The sequence below is a fragment of the Puntigrus tetrazona genome, chromosome 4, assembly GCF_018831695.1.
Source record: "Puntigrus tetrazona isolate hp1 chromosome 4, ASM1883169v1, whole genome shotgun sequence".
In the NCBI taxonomy this organism is placed as follows: domain Eukaryota; kingdom Metazoa; phylum Chordata; class Actinopteri; order Cypriniformes; family Cyprinidae; genus Puntigrus; species Puntigrus tetrazona.
In genome coordinates this window covers 11,450,499-11,474,392 of record NC_056702.1, presented here as the reverse complement: position 1 = coordinate 11,474,392, position 23,894 = coordinate 11,450,499, and the positions used below count along the sequence as shown (strand labels likewise).

Here is a 23,894-nt window from a genome sequence, read left to right as displayed (position 1 = left end):
CCATAACTGCGCTCATTAAAAAAATCTGTAGCGTTTTAGCAATGGTTTATTTCTCTTGGGCCACATTAAATGTTAGCCATTACGGGCTACAGGCCTACCGACGTCTCTAAAAACCGTTTAATCCTTATTAGTGTTCCCTTTGACTTCGCTGGTGTTTACTGTGCAATGCATGTTCTCTATTTTAACCATGAGACTGAGTCAACAGTCTGTATCAATCAGCTTCGTTAGACTCGCTGCCATTAGTGCTTTCATCTCTGGTAATTAATGCACCTTCCATTCTCTAGACTTCAACACGTGGCTGCACCTACTTTGAAGATTTTTTTATTTTTTTTGCTTTATGCTTCAACAAAAAAAGAGACGGAGCATATGGGTGGCTAATAAAAAGCAGTTTCCTTGGAAACCACCAAATGTGATTGCTTGGATCTAAATAATTAGCTTAACGGCATGTAATGAGTGCATGTGACTGTAGGGCAGAGGTTGTTGCGTGTGGTTGTGTCACTGTTTCTTGCCGTTAAGGAGCTGTTTTGCATGTTGTTTACTTTGCGTGCTACCTTACTAAATCTAGAAGACAATTAACCGGTTTTTTTTTCACCACTTGAAGAAACGGCAGAAAGTTTAATTTAATATGACTGGGTGTGAGGAGTTTTGAAAGTCAGTGACATGAACCGTACTATCAGTCTGGTCATAGGCAGAACGCTTCTCCGCTATTATTCACTTTATCCACAATGCAGTAACATCGGATGTAATATATATAGAAAAGAGAATCACGGTTTACTATGGCAACAAAACATATGGAATTTTTAAATGCAGGTTTCCAGGGTGATGCAGTTGCTGTGCTTGTAAATGATGTGGGAGGAATGACTAGAAGGAATCTTTTCGAGACATGATTGGAAAATAGTAACCATTCAGCTATTTCCAAAAGTTTATTTGCAATGCGGTCCTTACAAACTGTTTAGTTCCAATAATTCCGTCAATTTCATAAATGCGTTTTGATCACCAAATTTAAGAAATGGAGTTCTAGTAATAAAACCCTGACATTTACTTATCAACTGTTTGTTTTTTCTGTTAATATGGTTACCCAGCTTCTTAAAAACTGTGTACAGGACATTACCGTTCATAAATGTTTTTTAAACCCTTTTAATTCCAATAAAACAAGATGTTAAATTGATTGAAAAAGATAAAGATATTTAGAATGTTCCAAAAGATTTAGACATTTGCTTTGACATACATTACATTTTAAAATATATTAAAATAAAAACAATTACAATGATAGCAATATTTCACCATAGTACTGTTTTTGCTTATATGTTTTTGGGGTTTTTTTATAACATGAACAATTTTATCTATCCCCAACTTTCGAGCAGCAGTGTCCTTTGGTTGATTTCTGGTGTTTTCCAAATGTTTTATTTGACTTTTGAGAGACCTGATGAGTGTAATAACCTTGGACAACCTTAAGTGCTGGAACTGATCGTTATTCCTACAGTAAGTACCTAGACCCAGCAGCGTCACTTCTTGCTTTCCAGACGATAACTTGTAGCACAGGTAGGGGGGATGTGGGTTTAACTACTACCGATCCCTCAATAAGATATGAAATTCAGAAGGACTCCCTGATGAGTCATTCACAGCTCGATAAACTGTTTGCAACCATTTACTTAGTATTCATTCTTGCTTCATTAAAAACTAAAGATGACATTGTTTAACAGGGAATAGCGTTGTCTGCCACCTAACAAGTTTCTCATATATTACTCGCATCGTCTCAGGCATTTGTCGATAGGAGCTCTTTGTTGCAACATCAGTGAATGCTTTCAATGCTTCCGGAGCCTTTACACGCAGACAGGGGCAGCCGGGATCAGATCAGTGCCAGTAATAGAGATTCATCTTATTAATGTCACCTCAAGACAGACAGTATGTGACGGTGCTTCCGGCCCTCTGACCACCTCGGTCTCATTCTTATGGCACATGCGAAGCAGCATACTGTACACAGTGAAATAACTCAACTGACCCACTTGTTAATGAAGCAGAAGCTGAGGAAACAACTCCTCTCTTGTGTTTCGTTAGAGTTGAGCCGATTTATACAGATTCATCATGAGCTAAAGAACCTTAACATATTATATCATGCATAATGTAATAGTCGCAAATCATGAAGCAATTTCAGTTTGTGAAATCAAGGGGAATTTTTTAATTAGTCTCAGAAATTCATTTCAGTAATTACTGTTGATCAAGAGAAATAATACAGCAGCTTTTATCACTAAAACGATCCCGTTATATTTACAGCATGCAGCAGCGACTGCGTATTTTACAATTCATAACCTATATTTTATTAACAAGTCATTTAATGTTAATACGCTAATCTGTTTGACAGACCAAAATCTGCTTGTTCTCCGAGTTCATTGTAAATTCTTTTTCAAAAAAATGCTAGAATGCATTAAATTCACAATAATAATGAATAAGCATTTATGTACAGATTACTGATAACAAAAATAAGGCTAAACGTAAATATGTATATAAATATATATTTATACTATTTGTGATGCCACGCAGGGACTTCTGGGGATGTCATTTTACTCTTTTCACTATAAATTTTTCACCAAAAATGTTCTTTTTCTGAAAACATTATAACTTTTTTAAGTGTTTTTTAAACAGCACAGGTACATCTGTAGCAAAATCCAAAAATACATTCTATGGGTCAAAATTATTTCTTTTAAGGCAGAAAATTATTTGGATGTTAATTAAAGAACATGTTCCATTAAAACATTTAGTATATTTTCTACCGTAAATGTCAAAACCTATTTTTTATATTAATAATTATTATGCATTGCTAAAGAATTCATTTGGACAACCTTTCTCAATATTTGGATGTTTTTTTTGCATCCTCAGATTACAGATTTTCAAATGGTTGTATCTCAGACAAATGCTGTCCTATACAAAAAAAAGATAAATACAGAGCTTATTTATTCATTTAGAGCTTATAAATAAAGAGCTTATCTATTCAGCTTTCAGATGATGCATAAAATCTCAATCTCAGTGTCTCAAAACTGACCTTCACGACGGGTTTTCTAGTCTCGGATCGCATATCTGATATAAATGAAGAAAAACCAATGCAGTCATTGGTGAGTGTTGTTTGTTTTAGCTGCAAGTCGATTTTTGTAAAGCATATGCTTCTAATAAGGTGCACTGTATTAATCTGGCACAGATATTTGAGGCTTTCAGCGGACAGCCTGGCATCCTCAGGATACCTGGCTACAGCCAACTCACGAATACATCGGAGCGGTTTCATTTACCCATAATGATGCCAACAGCACTGTCACAAAACATCATTACGAAGTCAGTTCTGCCCATACACGTGCCCAGGGCTTCCTAATGCAGCATTAATGAGAAAACTTCAGCTCGGTTATTTATTGATGAGATCGCACTCGTCTGAGGAGATTCGTGTAGAAGTTCACAGTAAGAAGCTGTCGACCTTGTAACATTTTTTTTTTTTCTTCCCTTCGTGTGCCTTGCCACATCGTTTTACCCTGACACTTCACCTTCGCGCGAACCTCGGTCTTCGTTAAAAAACCATAGCCGGGGTTTTTTTTTTTTTTGCTCCCCATGCGCTTGGGACCGCTAAAAGTTCAGGGGTTTTATTGCCACCGCACGTTGGAGGCAACGGCACCGAGCGTCCTGAGAGAGGAAATCAAGACCGGAGGGTGAATGTGTAGTTTTGGGATGTTTTACAGCCCCTCTGCCCTTTCTTCTGACAGAATCATCAATCTGCATTGTGCAATTCCCTCGATGAAGTGTTCGTGCTGGATTCCTCGAAGGCGGCAGCTGCTGAATGGCGAACGCTGACCTACTAGACCGATTTAAAGAAACCACAGACACCGACTGGCAGAATGGCGCTCATTATAAAGCCCGACTTTAGTCTTTAGCACTCTGCGTTTTATTTTGTAGGAACGGGATGTGTCTGTTCGTTCTTCGACTTCCTGGCGGCGTTGTGGGGGTATCTGTTTGTTTGCGAGTGTTGTTTGTGTACCTGTGCAGTCTGAGCGTCTCGTCTCCGACTCCGCAGAAGAATGCGATTATGTTTTTCCGGCCTGCGGAGCGTCTGCAGGAGGTTAATCCGCTCAAACGCAGAGAGATCTCAGGCCTCAAACCACAGCACTTCTCTGACAGCTTTAGACTGGAGAGAGAATGTGCGCGTGCATATGAAGCAGTGTTGAGAAGCTGCTAAGAAATCAACTAAACCACAGTCAAACTTCTCTTTTGAAAACAGTCAGTAGTTAGTCGCTACTTACACAACCGTTCAGTATTTATAAGTGTGATCATTTAGTTATTTTTAATCAAGAAGGCTGCATTTATGTTAGCAAAAATACAGTAAAAACAGTAACGTTTTGTAGCATTATTCCCATGTAGAATAACGTCTTTATTATTATTTCTGTGATGGCAAAGTTGAATTTTCAGCATTATTACTCTATTTTTCTGTGGCACATGAAACATCATTCTAATATTCAGATTTGCTCAAGAAACATTTCATACATTTTACAAATGTTAAAAACAGGTGCGCCGCATAATATTTGGTTGTGAATCCATAATGTCAATATTTGTCTTTTTTGAAATAGTCTTTATTTCTATTATAACCTGGTTATTACTGAAACGGTGAACTAAATTTTAAATATATTGTTGGTGTTGTTGTTTTTGATAATGATATGTTATTATTCATATTCTTATTTATTTATTGAAGGGAGTACATCCAAAAAATCTTCTGTCATTCGACACATTTTTGTCTATATGCATGTTAATTATATAAAAAGGAACACAAAAAGAGTATACTGTATTGTCCAAATCAGACCAATATAATTATGATATTATATAACAATATAATAAGTCGATACTGTTATTTCTAAATTACATTTGTGGTAAATAATAATATAGTCACTTTTTTCTAGACTATACGCTTTAATTTGTATAGATATATTTGTAGATATAGAGAATGGCAAGATAATAAATGCATGGTCATTTGTCTCTGCACGGCTTTCTCCCAGCATTCCCCTGTAATAGAGCAGACACAGTAGATCCATATTTTAGTGAACGCTCTTAATAGCTGGCCAACCGTGACAGAGGTTTAGATGTGCAGGCCGGCCTGCTTACAGTGTCCTAGCTAATAAACAAAAACGGGGAAGGAGAGAGAGAAGAAACGCTTCAGTGGTGTCGTGTGTCGTATTTAAAGATATAGTTCACTCAAAAATGAACTCTTATGCTGTTATTTTTTCAAGGAACACACCGGAGAAACCGAATGCAGATATTTTTCCTATTGATTTTTCCGTTGTATGACTTCAGTAGACATTGACTATTGTGTTCAAGTCCCATGGTGTACTTTACAGAGCTGGCAATGTGCCCTAGACGGGAAGCAGAAAACAGAATAAAGTTAGAACAAGTGAGCTGTGATGGGGAAACTGCAGGAGAAGTCTAACAGGATTTCCAGCAGGAAAACGATGCCTCCAAAAGCTCCAGAGATCTTCCTGATGGCGCGGGAGGGAATAAAGCCTCCCAAAGACAGAAGATCCGATTCTGACTTCTGCTGTCAGAAAACCGCTCCCTCGATGGCGTGTCTTTGAAAATGATTAGTCTAGTACAGGGGTAGGCAACCTGCGGCTCTGGAGCCGCATGCGGCTCTTCAGCCTCCTTGTAATGGCTCCCGATGGCCTTGACAAAAAAACATAGAAGTTTTTTTTATTTTTTTTTGAATCGTCATTATGTGCTCATTTTGTTGCACAATTCCTCTGGGGTTTTAGTTGATACCATCTAATAAAGTTTTTTTTTATAGTTTGTCACTTAAAATATATTTCACATCAACATCAGCAGCCGTCTTTTTCAACTTTATAAACTCTGTAATTTTTTACAGCTCGGGAGCTGGCTCACACAAAGTGGCTCTTTTGATAAAAAAGGTTGCCGACCCCTGGTCTAGTACAATCAAAAACTGTGTTTAAAAATAACTGGTGAATTAGAGCTTTAATGGACTCCCAAACGGAGGCATCCGTACCGCTGTGACGCTGAATCCCGCGGAGCTCCTGTGAGGCTTGAAGGAAGTGAGGATGTGCGATCTTTTCATTTATTCTCCTGTAAGCATGTGCTGATCCTTACAGTTTTCACTAAGAATTGCTGTATAATGTGATGATCACTGAAGTTAGAGACAGTCAGGTCCATTTCTTGCCATTACCAACCCTACAACCTAATAACCTACAACTTTTCCCTCAAACTAATTTGCTGCATTAATAGTAAGGCAGTTGTTAAAGGAACACTCCACTTTTTTTGGAAATAGGCTTACTAAACCAGTAGCATCGCGCTCAAAAATGACCAAAGAGTTTAGATATTTGCTATTTAAAACATGACCACCGGTCTTAGTACACAGTATAACTACAGAGGTGTCATGTTTTAAATAGGAAAAATATTTCAATTCTTTAAACATTTTTTAACACAATGCTAGTGGTCTAATTGGATTCAATGATCTATGCTAAGCTATGCTAAAAGTACTAGCGCCAGACGTGGAGATTGGATGAATAGATTCAAAAATGGTAAAACTTATTAACAGAGAATTAAAAAAATAATTGTTCCTTTAAGTTTATGTACCTCAGTTGCTGTATTATTATTTTAACATATTATCGCATATTGTTTATTTGTATTTTATGCAACATGTTTTATGCAATTTAAGTACATTTGTTTTTATTTGCCACTGCAATCTCGACAGTTTTAAGTGTGACCTTATTTGTCAGCTTATGAAAAAAATAGCCCGATTAAAATAAAGCGACCATAAAGCTTGAGTACATCCCATAAAGGATGCCCTCAGCGGAGAGCGTCAAACACAGCGATGCTCATTCTGCATGGAACCTGCTCGAGATGTTTGAGGTGCAAAACCCTAAACGGATCCTCCCCTGAGCTGGAAGACCTTTAAGAAAATGCCAGAGAATCACAGTGCCAGACGTCACGCTAATGCAGAGCGAGCGCTTGCTTCAGGCCCCGACGCTCCCGTCTCTTACCTGCGCGTGTGTCTGTGCGTCTTCTGGCTGCTTGTGAGCGGAGGTGCGCGTCTGTCCGTCAGCGTACAAATCTGATTTAGCATTGCACCACTTTGCCTAATAGCGGGCATAACTCTAGGTGGCAAGACCGAGTCCGTCCTGACCTTTAAAACTTTATTGGCTCGGCGCAGTCTGGCAGGACGCGGGCGACTTTTATTTACGGACCGCCTCGTCTCGTGTGACGGCAAGCCGTTATCCACAGGGAACTTCCCAGTGCGTGACAATGGCTACGACACTTTATTGCATTAGAACGCCTTCAATTTATGTTGGACTCTCATGACACGGGCCATCCGAGTGCCAGTCGCGGTCTATGGGAGAACAAGCTGGGCAAAGCAGATAAGCTCAGAGCGCGACAAGAGGCCGTTAACGCAGACAAGAAATGTGGATCAGAGTGTATGTCAAATCCACGGATTAAACTACATTGTGAATATCATCACAAGTCTTGACGGCTTAATAAACTCTGGTGTGTGTGTGTGTGAAGCTTTTGAAGACGGGAGACGCAGATGTCAACGCTTTATCTTGATCGGCTGTTCTTTTAGCGATACAAGTTCTGACTTCATAGCGTGGGCGGTATTTGTTCATATTTGACGGCTGCTGCTAAGGTAGCTGTAGGTATTACTTGATCTGAATAAATACCTTTCCCTGAATATTACACTTTATTACATCATAAGTGCACTTCATACATAAAAATATTTTTTTGGAAGTAAAAGGGCAGAAATGTCAGGATGAAGCAAATGTTTTTGTAAAGGAAAAACAAGGAAGAGAAAAGGAAAGTCTTATTAAAAAAGAGAAATTCATGAGAAAAAAAACCTTGTAGTTTTGCATAATCTGTTATTATTCCTTAGGGAAGAAATTACAGTGAAATGCTTCACTGCTTATGAATATATTTATATATATAAGGTCCAACCAACGTACAGGGAAAAATTTCGGGAAAAATAAATAAAAAATAGGATGCTTGTAACTTTTATTATTAAATATTAAGTGCTTATTTAAATGCTGTTATATTGAGTTATTATTAAATGCTATTAATCACAAACAAACTAAGGTTTTTGTTTATATATTTATCTATGTGTGTGTATTTGTACTGTGTATATTAATTATATAAATATGCATATATATAAACACTCATACACTACATATTAAGAAAATTTTGCATGTATTTACATGCATATATTTCTATATATAATATATTATACATATACTGAATACAAAAAGATAACATTTAAAAAAATATTTGTGCATTTTTGTATATTTTTATATACCTAATAAATATATACAGTACACACATTTTGGATGCTTTTTTGACAGCAAATGCTTTTATATTATTATGAGTACAGAAACAAAAAATGTGATTATTTTATGGCAATGTAAGGATAGTTCAGACTGTACAATACATATATTTTTTTTTATGTAATTTGTTAAAAATATATATTAAGTAACAATTCTTACAATTACATTTAATCTAAACATTTTTACAGTCATTAAATTTAAGCATTTGATCAAAACGCTAGAAATGTCTTTCAACACCATTTGAAACCAGCATGAATACAAAGAGCGCATTATTAAGAACTTGGCACGTCTTTTCATTTTAGTTTCTTGTTTCCTACTTTAGAAAATACATAGCAAGGCTCCAACACCCTAGCATCATGGGGGCAGGAGTTTTACAGGGCAATGACCTCCAAATGAATAGGGGATGATGATCATAATGGTTCACTAATTTATCAACAATAATTAGATTTTTCACGTTGCTTCACGTTGGAAGGTTACACCATGTTTGGCTTCCTGGTGTGCAACTGTGTAAAAATCAATTGGGCAGCATTTTTCAACTTAGCTCAGCGTGAGCCCCATCTGCGCCTGGTACGAGAAGTCTTTGTTTTAGCTTTTTTTTTTTTTTCAAAACAATTTCTCTGCCGTCTCATTTTTCAATTGAGTCCTTTGTTCTAAAGTAGTGTGTAATAAGAAAAGGTATCAGTGTGGCCTGGCATCAAGAAGCCAATAAAATGGGCTGATTTTATAGACCGGCTTCCATAGGGACTGACTGAGAGACAGAATAAAGCGAGGGCAAAGGTGCAAATGGCCATTGTTTCACCCACTGCTCCTCTCATCCAAAAGAGAGAATTGCCTCTCCGAAAAAGACAAAAGCAATGTTTAGTGCACTTTAAAGTGAGTAGATGGATGATGATGAATATGAGGAATTATGACTATGCGCAATAATGATAGTTAGGTAGTTAGAATAAATCAGTTTATGAGAAACACTGGACACTGCTATAAGTCAAATAGCTTATCTAAGTGATAACAAAAACAACCAAAAAACTCATATTAGCCGTGAAATGTCGCCTGATTATGTCTAAATACACTAGATATTATGACAACAAGGAAAAGAGCACAAATGCAAATGGATGCATAGTCAAATCGTGCTTCCCTGTGAGTTACTGGCATGAGGCAGATATGCAATTTAAAGAAAAGGAACATTTTCAATGGGCAAATTCTACACATTTTGTATATAAATAAGTCGGCATGCAGAACCTTTCAGTTGTTCTCTAGTATAAAAACGGCCTTGGACAGACGCTGACCAGAAGCCACAATATGACTGTGGCCGCAGTAGATGAAAGTCATGGACGCGATTTCCATCTGTCCTTGTTTGTTGCGTGGCTAGGAATTAAGATTCTGTTCTTCTCCGCATTATATCTGCTCAATATGGTGCAGTCGAGCAGGAGAGGAGTCAAGCACGTACATCAGCCTGTACCTGCTTTATCAACTAAATTACGCCGCCCATCAGGCCTCGCCTTTGATTAGCTCCTCTTTAAATGATCCCCGGAAGGATTTCCCCCGCTAGATGTGAACTGAGCTCTTCACAAGGGAAGATTCTTAAACCAATCACGACGGCTTTCTTTCGCCTGCTTGTAGAGGTGATTTATGGGTACTTACACTGCTGTTCGGCCTTTTGTTTTATCTGCTTTACACAGAGACGCTCGCCATGGTTATCTGATCTGACAGTTATTGTTTTTTTTCCGGTTTTGTCCACTTTCAAAGGCAGGCTGACTTTTATAGCAGATGCATATGTCAGGAGTTCATACGCTGTGTTTTAAAACCCTGTCGTTGATTTCTGCTACCTACATAGGCAGCATGCTTGTGAGGGAGCGTTCTATTCAAGTGCATTATGTCACGAGAGAGAGACGCGCTGTGAATGTGACTTGCAATTGGTTTCAGTAGAGTTTGGTGTTAGCGTGTTGCTAAGCTAACTTTGCGTTACGGTAATAAGCCCGGGCACATAAATAGTGGTTTAAAATGCCAAATATAGACATTTCACTCGGTTGGTCCTCCATCTTGTGTGAATTTTGGTTTGATTATGAGTTATGCACTGTGTGTGCTTTATTTTTTTTTTGCATTCTGGACACCTGTTTGTCATCAGAAGAGCCTAAAGTACAAAATACTAAAGTGTATATATTAGGGATACACCGAAATGAAAAGTCTTCAGTGTCTTCATCACTCAAGTCTTCGGTATCACATGATCTTTCAGATACCATTATAATATGCTGATTTATTATCGCCGTTGGAAACATTTGTGCTGCTTAATATTTCTGGTACTTGTGATGCTTTATGATTATTTGATAAATTAAAGATGAAAAAGAACAGTGTTTATTCAACACAGAAATTATAATATGCAACTAGGTTTGGAGTAAGTGCTTTTTCTTTTTTGTAATAAATGTATGCTTTTATTCAGCGATGATTTATTAAATATAGAAAATGATAGTAAAGATAGTAAAATAATTCTATTTTGAATAAATGCTGTTCTTTTAAAACAATTTTATTTATTTCCAAAAAAAACAATGTTTCAAGCGCAACAGTTTCAACGCTTATAATAAATGAGCATATTTTAATGATGTCTAAAGATCATGTATGGCTGGTTAAAAAATTCAGCCCACATCACAGAAATAAATGATCTTTTCAATTATTTTAAAACGGCAAACCGATATAAATTGCAATAATACATTTTACAATATTACTGTTTTTCAGAATTTTTGATTATATAAATACACAAGATGAGCACAAGAGACTTCTTGCTTAAAATAAGATTCTTGACACAAAACAATATTATGTTCTAAGAATCAAAACATTTAGGTAAAAAAGGCCTTAGTAAAGGTTTCTGTCAGAGAAGCTTGATCAGATGGGCTCTCCTTAAAAGTCAGCAACTTCAGACTCCATTCATCTTGTTCATCGCTGGTATTCACAGCTGGTTAATGGGTGATGCATGGGCTGACATTTGCCGAATGTGTGTGTGTGTGTGTGTGTGTGTGTGTGTGTGTGTGTGTGTGTGTGTGTGTGTGTGTGTGTGTGTGTTCTGCTGCCTGACTGCTCCACTAGATTGGTTTTAAATTGAGAATGTGTGACACTCATTATACACGGGGTGAGGCTGCGTTCTCATTCGCCCTCAGCTCTGGTGCCTTGCAATGCTGAGAACGGCTTTCTTCAATAACGAATGCAACATATGTTTATGAATAAGAGATTTCTTGCTTTTTTTTTTTAACCATTAAAAAAAGAACATGCCACATGTTCCAAAGGAGAAATATAAAGGTCAAGAACAAATAACTGACCTTTGTTTTGCATCGGAAAGGACTGGGATGGGCCTAATTGTCCCTTCTCCCCTCCTCTCGCTATCATTGCTCTGTCCTTGTCACGCTTTTGTCTCCTGCTATTAAAGTGAAGTTAGCAAGCTGTGTTGTCACTGTGGGTTGCTGCTAGAGCGTGCTGGGTTTTTGTCCTGAAAGGCAGCACAAAACATTTTATGTTCCACACAACTTCGTTGTGGTAACGCTTCACAATAACTTGTCATTTGTTAACATGATATTTGTTAAAACGTATTCATGTATTAATTAACATAAACGAACGAAGAACACTACATTTATTACACTCGTTTTTATCTTTAATGATATTTAATAAAGTAGTTGTTAGTTCACAATGCATTAATGTTAAAACTTTTAATTAATAATGCGTTAGTAAATGTTCATATGAACTAATGCAGTTAACAAATGTCCATATCACAAACAATGGGGGATTCGAAGTTAATATCGAGGGTTAAGGGTTTGTAATATTAATAGCGGTGCTTGCTAAGTATTGCATCAGTAGACGTTAATAACTTTCCTTCAGCGCCGTATTTATTCTTGATTTTGTTTTAGCTGTGGATCAACCAGAATAGCAGCTTCCTCTGCAGGGGACAGAATTAGCCACCAGCGTCCACGAGAAGCTCTAAATCCCCGGGCTGTAATTACCCCTTCTGCAGATTTATGGACAGCTCGACATCCAAGCGTCGACCCCTCTCAGGTCTGCACCCAGAGGTCAGAGTAAATCAAGCCCAGCGGTCCCATACAGAGAGACGGGCCAGGGGACAGTGCTGGAGTAGTGGGTCTGGGGCATGGCTCTGAGCTGCTTAGTCTTGAAACAGAGGGGAACAAGTCTGCAGAGAGCCCGTGTTACCAATTGCCTTGGATTGAGAAGAATCGAGCATTAGGTTTTTCAAGCAATTAACATAAACGATTAGAGTGTTAATTCAAAGTTGCTCTTGTTTAATCAAACAGGAAACTTTGAATGCAGGGGTCATCCCTTATGTGAAAATATGTACAGTTTCTACCAGCACTGGCATTAATGGCATTGACGGCTCCTTTGAACTCGTTGTTCTCATAGTGCTTTATTTGGAAATAGAATTCATGCTAACAGCTTTTTGTGTGTGTGTGTGTGTGTGTGTGTGTGTGTGTGTGTGTGTGACCCTGGAGCACAAAACCAGTCATAAGCAGCACAGGTATATTTGTAGCATTTGTATCAAAATGATGCAAGAAAAATGTATGCAAAAATAATTAGGATATTAAGTAAAGATAGTGTTCCATGAAGATGTATTTTCTACCGTACATATATAAAAAATATAGTTTTTCATTAGTAATATGCATTGCTAAGGACTTAATTTGGACAACTTTAAAGTCTGTTTTCTTAATGTTTTTTCACGATTTTTTCACTTTTTCTGGAGGCGATAACTTCATTTGTACAGGAAGCAAGGGTTGTTACAAAGATCCATGTGTGTACCCCTGTATAGATGCTGACCTGTTTCTGTAAAGAGCCTAAAGGAAAAACAAGATTTGCTTCTTGAAGAGATGCCGGTAGATTTATATATGACCTTCTTCAATATTTAAAGGAGGTAAATGAGATGTGCTGAGTACCGATGGTTATATAGGCCCTTTCCATCTCGTTCCAGTGTCATTGGTTAGCTCTGGTTAGATGCTTTACTGACCTGGAGCCAGTCAGGACTCACCGGCTCCAAACATGTATGCAATTTAAAGCAGCTTAATGCCATTGTAGACTGTAAAGTGATTGCTTTATTACAGATGCATTCAAGCATTAAAGATTGCAAGATAATGTAAATGTATTTCTGTTCTTTAGGTATTTGGGCTTCTTGAGCTTTGAGGAAAATCTGAAACGGCACACATATAAAAGCCCTTCATTGCTTGCACAGAGATGTTTTTACTTGAGCTACACACATTTTATTTTAGATTTATATAAATATTTAATCAGTAGTCTGTACTGTATTTATTCTTAATTAATATTAAGAATCGACTACTGATTGTAACAATTCTAAATGCATTATTTTTGTAATGGTATGGTTCCTTAAACGTCTGCATTATAAATTCGATAATCCTACTGTTACTGTACAACCAAAGGACTAGTTTCAAAAGCCTTGCGTGCTTCATACAGTAGACAAACACAGGAACTCCGAAGCCTCTGAGCTTGCTTGTGCCCCATGGGAAATTCTGTAAATAAAGCTTTACTGCCTCCATTAAAGATTCATCAAACGCAGAACATCCTCAGTCTAAAATTTAATGGGACTGTGGTTGTGTATCATCCGCGTAGCTGTTTTGTCTGCTTTAGTAGTTGAGGTTTTTATTTGTTTGTGATGAAGCGTTGCTCCCAGTTTCATTTTATTTCATTAGTTATTGTGTTGCACTACGGGAATGCTTTGTCATGCCACTTTAAAATGAGCGTTTTTCAAGAGGCGCAGGTGCGTTGAAGGTTATCGCTATACGCAGGCCTTTGATTTAAACTCACTTCAGGTTTTTAAGGTGCAAACCCTACTCAGTTTTCATCCATTCCGCTCTTTAAGCAGCCTGTCGCTCCCAGGAGCGTCTTACCCAGCTGAAAAAGAGTGTTCTGAGTCAATCCAAATAGAATGAATGACATGTGCTAGGGCTTTCACACGGACTGGCTGGCAGTTTTCGAAACGTTTTTTGGTAGGCTTTGTCAAACCCAAACACTTCAAACCGTAGTGCTGTTTCCTTCGGGAGGACCAGGTTTGGTCTGGTTCCACGGTGCAATTCTTGCATCTGCCTTTCAAATGGAGTGGTCTTTGTCATTCAGACTTCACGCTGCTGTCAAGGTGAGATTGCCAACTTGTATGGTTCTTGCGCCGAAATGGAGTTAAAGGAATTGTTCACCATCACCGGTCCAATCCCGCTTTCGTTTTTCTGGGAAACTCAAAAAGTAGAAAAAATGAACCACTCAAGCCGTTCTTTTCTATACAACTGAAACTTGCAGTAAACTCGCACCGTCAAGCTCCAAAATCAATGAAAGAGAAAAAATGTATAGTCCATGTGAGGAACAGATCAATTCAATTCACCACTGCCAAGATTCTCATATCTCATTTACACTTCTGCATATTCAGATTTTGTTACTTAGTCATATGAAACACAAGCTTGTATCGTTTGTCTTTACACAACATATTTGAATATATGCAAATGACATTTGAGAGTTTTCATTGGCTTAAACGACTAAACTTTGATCAGTTGTATGAGAAACTGCGTGCGTGAGTCATATGGAGCATTTTGTTTTTTATACAGCTTGACAAATCCTGATTGTCATACGTTTTTGTTGTATCGAAGTAAGCAGGCAAATGTTGTTAATGTAGGATTTTTTGTATTCGTAAAACAAATTTATATGGGATTGGGAGGGCAGGATAGGTTTGTAACTGAAGATGAATAAATAGTGAATATTTTCAGTGTTTTTTGTTCCTCCAGCAGATGCTCACCTGTAAATCAACGCTTATATAAGGCTTAGCATGTACTAGTTTGTCATGGTAACACCTAGGGATGTGAGAAGCTACTATTTATATCTTTCATTTACATTGTGGCGTTTAACAAGATATTTAATTTCTAATTTTATGAGTCATACTATGGGTACATTGTTGTTTTAAGAAAGTTTAAGAAGGAAACATTTTTAATAAAAAAAAAAAACTGGGTAAAAATTCACTTTGACACCTTCCTTTGAACATTTTAACAGGTCTATCCAGTTTTTTTCACTCGTCGTTGTTTAAAGCGTTGTAGAACATGTTGTAATTATGCCTGTCTCTCCCCTTAGACTAACACCTCTGCACCACCACCTCTCTAATCAACACTTTTTAATTAGCGCTTTGCTAACTCATCCACAGTGACGTGTGTGCCAAACTGAACCAAGAGACTTGTGCTAGACGGCAGTGTCGTCAACATGCCCATTATGGGCATCTGCCAGCAGCGGCCCTCTGGGCCCTGGTGCCGTCGGTGTGTGGGATAACTATGGTGAGATATGTAGTTGTTGCTTTTCGCGGAGCCGAAGACCTCAGGCTGGCTGAATCCCTACTGGCTGCTTCTCATAACTCTCTGTGGAGATTAATTATGACATTTGACTGTCCTCATTAACCAAACAAGTCAACTGTCATGACAAACCAAAGCACAGTGCAAAAGTTCATCTGCTCCACGTTAACCTGAGCTTTTGTCGTAATCAGTCTGCTAAAACCATCACACACTTAGACAATTAAAATAAACACTTGGATTCTGGTTTTAGCATAGTTTAGCATATCTTGTCGGTCTTGAATGAAGCCATGTAAAGTAGCTGAATATTAAACATCAAGGGTCAGATTTACTTAACAGCTTGCGTCAGTATAAACCCTACTGTCAAAAAAAGAAATTGCCAAGATTTAATACAATAAGATAAAATACAAGCAATAAATATTCAGTCGTTAATTCAGTCTTTACATGGGACCAGTAGCATAGTAGATTCTCAAGTTTTAAGCTCTGTTTAAGATGAGTGGTGAGAATATATATGCTCATCACACTCGAGGGACCTACACACACTAATGAGTTTGTCAGATGTTGAGCCAATGCCCACATTTACCACCTTAGGGCAGCATAGGTTCCTGCACAGAGAGTATGGTTTGATCTTGAGACGCTGACCTTTGACTTCGGAAAACACTTCAGGGAGGTTTGTTTCAGAGGCAGAGCTGCTGGAAGGAGTTTTGATCACAACTGATTGTAATTCCAGCACCATGTAGAGCTGGTAGAACTGTAAGACTGAGTTTATCTGTATGTGTGCGCTGGTGCGCACAGCAATGAATCTTAAAGCTTCCCAAGATGAAATCTGATGTCTTGCCGTATTTGTACTTTGAAGATTGCCTCCAGCAAATCCCCTTTGAAAAGCTACGTAAAGCCTGGATACTTGTGCTCACACACATATGTTCTTGTCTGTCTTACAGTAACAAATGTAACATCGATACCATCGCAGCAAGAGGTTACAGTACATATAGGACAACTACAGTATTTTATAGCGTGAGTTAACCTCTCTAGCTACCACAAGACTTCTACTGGGGTTTTTGATGGCCAGCTGGATTGAGTCCTTTTCAATTATTGAACGCGTCTTGCAGCACAGAACAAGCTTAGATCAAGACCCCGGTGAGAAATTGTCCTAGACATCTACCTTTGCATGATCCCAATCCCTCCTGTCTGTTGGAAGCGAGAGGGGCTTGTCATCATCCACCAAGTTCATGTTTATCAATCGACAATTGATTTAAACTCTTGCCAATTTAAATAACACCTCTGATCCTTGCCTTCAGTCAACTGCCAGACAGATTTATGTAGACGTAGCGGTTTTCTTTATATTCTGGCTGCACCCCCATCCATCATGTGCATTGTGATGGCCATTAGATTCAAGAAGTGAGCACATTTTAGCCCACTCAGTCAAAGTTGAGAGAATGAGGTGGAGGCTACTGTTACTGTAAATATTTTTGTCACTTAATGTCATGGTATAGAATAATCCTGCATAATTTTGACTCGGGTGTGCTCTGGAATGATTCATTGTCCTTTTTTTACTTCTGCCTGTCCCTGGGATGATTCATTGTGCTTATTATCAAACGCTTACCAAAGTTTTAGTTGAGGTTATAGGGTTGTTTTTCACATCTGCTTATTGAGGCACCTAAACGTACCATGTGAAAACAATTGCATCACCACTTGCGTCATACTCCATATACAAGCCTTAGTCAATTCCCAACCCCATTCATACCATTCCTGAAATCCTCTTAGTAGTGCTGAATTTAGATTACCACAAGTACATTGAATCTGTACCTTTTACTCATGTTGGATTTTGCTTTCCTAGAAGTGAAAACATCTACATTATTGTCATTTCTTTCCAGCCGTGACATTTGCTGGAAAATACTGGGCCACAACAGTTCATAGCTGTTCCCAAAATCCGGTCTTTTTGTCGTAGATACTGTATTGTATTACTTCTTAATGCTCCACAAGTACTGTCTGTAATACTTTTACTTATGACGGCAACCCTGAGAACAGCACAGTTTCTAACTAGCCAACCTGGCTCCTGGATGACTACAGCTGGTTAAAATAATACTGGTATATTATTTTATATGGCTGCTCAAATACTGCAGGACAGGAAAGTCAGCTCCTGCTCCCTGGTTTCCATCCAAAGTTGCGAAATGAACTTATTCGCAAAATTGGAATATCGCATAAAAACATTTTTAAACTGGCACTAAATATCACTAAGAAAAGCAGTATAAGCCACTGAATATAATAATTTTCATATATAATAAATTACAAAACAAAATAAAGGAGGTCATTGCTTTCGGCGTTGGATGCCTGGTGTTTGGGAACGCAGTCGTGTAACAGTTCTGGGAGGCAGTTATACAGAAACACTTTGATGGCAGACTTTGTTCGGACATTTCAAAATGAACAAAATAACATTTCATACACTGTGGAACAAGATTGATCTGCTGGTTAGATTTTCCCGTCCTATAGCCCAAAATCACGTAACTTTTTGTGTTTCCATATTCCATTATTTGCATTAATCTAGTCAAAAAAAGATTTGTTTTTATGAAATAAGGGATTTTTATTCTAAATTTGGTGTTTACATTACTCGTTTTTGAATGCGCTTAAAAACAGGGTGATGGAAACACACAGAGTTTATTTCAAACCCACTCCAGTCTCACACTTGCCTTGTATTGTATATTTTGTATTGTCCTTTAGCAAACCCCCTTCCCTTCAGTCAGTGCATGTGATGTTAAAATGTCTGTTTGGTGTCTTGCAGGAGTTTGCCGCCTTGACGAAAGAGTTGAACGCCTGCAGGGAACAGCTGCTGGAGAAGGAGGAGGAGATTTCAGAACTGAAGGCCGAGAGGAACAACACCAGAGTGAGTTCGCACACTGTGTCTTCCAGGCACTTCAAAGAACAGATTGCGCTCCTCGACTGTCAACTGAGATGTACTTGCTTACAAAAAAGCCAAAAAAATTAACAGATGCCCACCCAATGACTCATGCGTCAAATTCATGATGTTTTGTTGGAGTGGGGATGTTTGTAGCTGCTTTAAACTGAATCACAACGTTCTCGCTACCTTTCCTGGGGACTTTATTGTGATGAGATGACTGCTGAGCGATAGCTTCATCCTTGTAGGGGTGAGATAACAGGCTGGCGTTCTTCAATAAAATTGTCTCTTAGCTTTTGCATTGAATGCAGAGAAGCTGCCAAAACGTCTGACAAGACCAAGCTCTTTGGCTATCACTTTCGTTTCGCAAGAAAGTAGTCATTCTCACTTCTTCTGCTTCATTTTCACCTCCATTCTTTTCCTGCACCCCTCAGTGCTTGCCTGATTCACCGTGTAAAAGCAGCCCGGCACGCCAGCCTCCATGCAGCAATTCAATTAATTACTTATGTTACTTAGCCACAGCCAAACGTTTGAAGAGTCAATTATGGAATTGAGGATACTGGAGGATATTAAAAACCAGAGGGGAGCATAGATCGCGGAGGATAAGGGGCATCGTGGAATGAAAAAGAGGACAGGTCGAGTGAGATTAGCAACAGACTCAGGAAGCGGCATTTCCAGCAGAGTTTCTGATCTTAAACAGGGAGCAGCTAATGTGACCGTGAGTAAAGTATTTAACCCAAAGCTGGTCTACAGAGACTGTTGTTGACTCTGCAATGCATCAGTCATTGCGGAAAAGGTCATATCTTAATAATAAGTCCGCGTCCTAGTTTGAATACTAGCAGCATTCCCTAAAAGTTTATTAGGCCCTGATAATATCGCTATTAGCTGTCGTACTAAAATCAATCAGACAGTTATTGACAAGGTGATATAAGGGTTGAGGTGATATAAACTTGAACAGATGTAACATTTCTAAACTGCTCAAGATGCACTTTTTGCTTGCTATTTTTATTATAATTTGATTTGATTTTACACAATGTTTACTATAAACAAAAAAGCCTTATAAATTATACTTATATTGCACTTATAAATTACTTATAAAGAAAACATTTTCTTGACAATGAAATCAGTATGTCTGATTTTCACTTCTCCCTGCCAGTGTAGATCAACGTTGTGAACGCTACAGAGACTTTTTGGCCATTCATTTTCACTTTAAGTGCCATTTGGACCGCTGTCTACTCTTGCAATGAAGTTAAGATGTGTCTTATTGCTAATTATTTGATAAAAATAAGGTCACATTATATCACTATGAGGGGGTCGACTACAATTATGTAGAATAAAACCTTTTAGAGCACTTATTATTGGTGTCTTTATCAGATTTAAGGTTAAAACATTACAACTGTGATGATTTTTGACGAATCTGAGAGTTTTCTGACCTTTCATAGACAGCAACACAACTGAAATGTTCTCAGATCCAGAAACATAGTAAATATATAAAGTAAAACAGTCCATGTGACATCAGTGGCTTAATTTCAATTTTGCGAAGCTGAGAGAATACCATTTTTGCGCAAAGAAAACAAAAATAACAGTTTATTTAACAATTCTTGGTTTTCTTTGCACACAAAATTTAAGTCACTGATGACACATGAACCTTTTTTGCTGATGTCCTTACTATGTTTATGGATCTGGGAACATTTCAGTTGCATTGCAGTCTATGGAGGGTCAGGAAGCTCTGAACTAACCCTTTTCCATTCCATTTCTTTACTAGTAAAACATTTGTTTAAAACAGTCATACAACATCAAATGATGTCAAACAATCAAAAACAAGTGCAGTGAAAAAAAAGATAAGATCACATATGAGAGAAGTAAGATGTGGTCATGCCATCAAATAATGCAAATATTACAGAAGAATGACACTGATTTCAGTATGAAAAAAAACCAAAGCATAGATAGAAATGTACAGGAAGGACTTTCAAGTAAAATGACACATAATGTTACTGTACATATATTGATTCATGTATTAGCTAATGGCTGTGTCTGCTGACGGCACCGGTGTGAATCTGATCCACCAAAACAGACACAATCAGAGGGAGAGAGAGAAACCTAACCTGCATCATCCGGCTATAGGGTTGTTTTAGTGCTGAGCTGGCGCTGGGAAAGACAGAGGCTGGCATAGACCGAGGGTTATGAATGAGGGAGCAAGGAACCGAGCAGAAATAGAAAGGTCAGCTTCTCTATAGGTCTCTAGAGCAGCACTGCTACAGTACAACCAGTACAGCCCTCAGGCAGATACATGTGCTGCTGCCTAACATTCAGCTGGAGAAGTCTGAGTTTCCAGCTTACATGCTTGGAGACTCCACTTGAAGTTCAACTCCCTACTTCGAAAATTGTAAACTTGTGAAACGAAGCATGCTTAATATTCTTTTGCTTTTGCTTTGTATTTTTGTCTAGCTTTAGTTTCAGCTTAAGATTAGATCAGTTTTGAGTTTAATTTTAGTTTTAGCTTTAGTGTACATTTTATTTTGACGTTTGTTTTTAGTTTTAGCTTTTAGTTTGAGCTTTTAACTTTAGTTTTAGTTATAAATTTATTTTTTGTTTAAGTATAGGCATAAGCTTAGTTTTAGTATTTATACTTTAAAAGTTTTATATTTCATTTTAGTTTTTGATCATGTAGTAATTATTTTTTATTTCATTTAGATTTCGTTTTAACATTTTAGCTAGATTTATCTACACTGCCGTTCATGATGTGTAATATTACTATAATTTGCATATTTATCAGCCATTAATCCAGTCTACAATGTCACATGATCCTTCAGATTTATCAATGCTGGAAACTTTTTACAGGATTCTTTAACAAATAAAAAGTTAAAGAACAGCATATTCAAAACAGCAATCTTTTCAAAAAATCTTTACTGTCACTTTTTTTTCAATTTAACACATCCTTGAATAAAAATATTCATTTCTAAAATGCCTTATTTTACATGACCTAAATATCTAAACTAATATCTAAACTTAACAACTACTCCACTAACTATTAATAATCAGCAAATCAGGAATTTCATCTAATTATATGATAATGTTTGGAATAAATGTACTGAGACAGATGTTTAATAATCCTTTCTGACTCTTGCAAAATGAACGCTAGCATTGAATAGCATTCCTTGGGCACACAATTAGCTTGCAGTATGCTAAGAGGCTTCTCAGTTGGCCGCTGAACACCTGCAAAGTGAGCGGTAGGGTCTAGTTTCTTTGTGCCTTGTCTTCTGAGCATCAAGCATTGCAGCACTTTAATGGTAGGAAGTCTAAGGTATCGAGCAGGAATATCCTGCATCCGGCTTTAGATGCAGTTCAGCAGGTTCTCAAAACAACACAAACACCTTTTCTTTTGTCTAGCCATCTATAATCGTCTATCTAGTCCACTCCACTCATCCAAAGCCAGACGTTCTCTCTCTCTCTCTCTCTCTTCACAGTGTCCTTGGGACTTTGGGGCCGAATTGATTTTTTATGCCATGTACCAGAGCAGAGAGTAACCACATTAACATAATCTCCTTTGTGCCGGGTCCAGGGGGTTTCAATTTGTTGTGTCTGCTTTATTGTTTCAAGTAATGTAATGGCTTTTCTTGTGTGTAATGTTGTTATCCATCTGAAAGGGTTCCCTTGTAGAACGAGAAAAGACAAAATGGTGTGTTAGACACGTGCCATTAATTTTCATGTGAAGAATACGCTTAAGGGTTTGGTGGCATAACCAAAAAACATTTCAGTTTTATATAAACTACAGAATTTCTATTTCATTTCATTTCAGTTTTAGTTTCAGATTTCAGTGCAGTTTTGTAATTAGTATTAGATTTAGACTACATTAGACTACATTAGTTTTAGAGCATTCTCTGTTTTTTTTTTTACTTTGTCTTGAGATTTAGTTTAATCTTAATTTTTACATTTAACTTTAGTTTTTTGTTTGTTTTTTGTATTTTGCCATTATATTTAGGTTCAGTATATTAATTATTAAATGGATTTATATTTTAGATTTCATTTCTGTTTGAGCTTTAAATTTAAAGTTTTAGATTTCAGCTTTAGTTTTAAGATTTGTATATATATATATATATATATATATATATATATATATATATATATATATCTTCATTAGTTAATTTTAGCTTTTATTACTTACATAAAGCCATATTTAGGCCCGGTTTCACAGGCTTAAACCAGGACTAGTCTTCAGTTAAATTATTTAAACAACTTTTATAAAAATGCCTTACACGTGTGCATATTGAGACAGAAAAAGGGCACTGACAGAATTTAAGAAATATCAGAGCAAGATATTTTCAGTTGAACATGCTTTTAAATCTGGGACTAGCTTAAACCTTGTCTGAAACTGGGGGTTAATCTTTTAAACTAGTATTAATTTTGGTTTTAGGTTTAGTTAGCATTTTCCATTTGGTTTAATTCTAATGTTTATAGTAGTATGGATGATTGTGATTAAATTTACTCGTGATATGTTCCACAGCTGCTGTTGGAGCATTTGGAGTGTTTGGTTTCTAGACATGAGCGTTCCCTGCGCATGACGGTGGTCAAACGACAAGCCCAGTCTCCATCTGGGGTCTCCAGTGAGGTGGAGGTCCTCAAAGCCCTCAAGTCCCTCTTTGAGCACCACAAAGCCCTGGATGAGAAGGTAAACCCTGAAATCAACAACTGATGAGGTTCTTGTTATCGTCGAAAACACAGTGCGTTTGCAAGATAGAAATGTGCTAGTATAAATTCATATGTGACACATCTCCTGTTGAACCTATATAATCCATATAGGCCAACCAGTCTTAGTAACCAATATATTTAACCGTTTTCTGTCCTGGTTTTGGTACGGTTAGGTGGGAGTACATTTATTAAACGCCACCTCTCCTTTCCTTCATCCAGTGGTGTTTTATTTATGGATTAAGCCCTTGTGTGGCGGTTCATCCAGCAGTAATCCATTCTGCGGCCTTCTGCAGACAGTGTCATTTATAAGGCGTTAGGTAACAGATGGCAGGAAATTGCTCATGATTTATGGGACCACAGTTTTAGTGACCACTGACTGTCCAGTGATGAAGGAACGAACCCACTGAATTCATGCCGGCGATCAAACAGGACTATTTTTTTTTTTTTTTTTGTTCAGGTACGAGAGAGGTTGCGGGTGTCACTAGAGAGGGTCTCCGCATTGGAGGAGGAGTTGGCCGCAGCCAATCAGGAGGTGAGGCACAAATGATCTGACTTGCGTGATCATACAGGAGTCAGCACCCAAACGGAGTTAATTATACTTAATAATCATGCTATATGTTTATTTGTTGCTGTTAATGTGTTGTTTTTGCT

At 37.6% G+C, this 23,894-nt stretch overlaps 1 protein-coding gene across 24 annotated transcripts in view; it reads left to right on the top strand.

The window, feature by feature from the left end:
- The window catches only part of ppfia2 (PTPRF interacting protein alpha 2), a 159,047-nt gene that overhangs the window by 99,374 nt on the left and 35,779 nt on the right, over positions 1 to 23,894 (top strand). For all 24 annotated transcript variants that reach the window (XR_006250735.1, XM_043237619.1, XM_043237620.1 and 21 more), the window contains 3 exons: positions 18,441 to 18,542; positions 23,059 to 23,223; positions 23,701 to 23,775. Coding sequence is in view for 23 of the 24 variants with exons in the window: in XM_043237619.1 (XP_043093554.1) it covers positions 18,441 to 18,542; positions 23,059 to 23,223; positions 23,701 to 23,775 (342 nt within the window). In the remaining variant the exon portion in view is untranslated. The remainder of the gene's footprint in view (positions 1 to 18,440; positions 18,543 to 23,058; positions 23,224 to 23,700; positions 23,776 to 23,894) is intronic.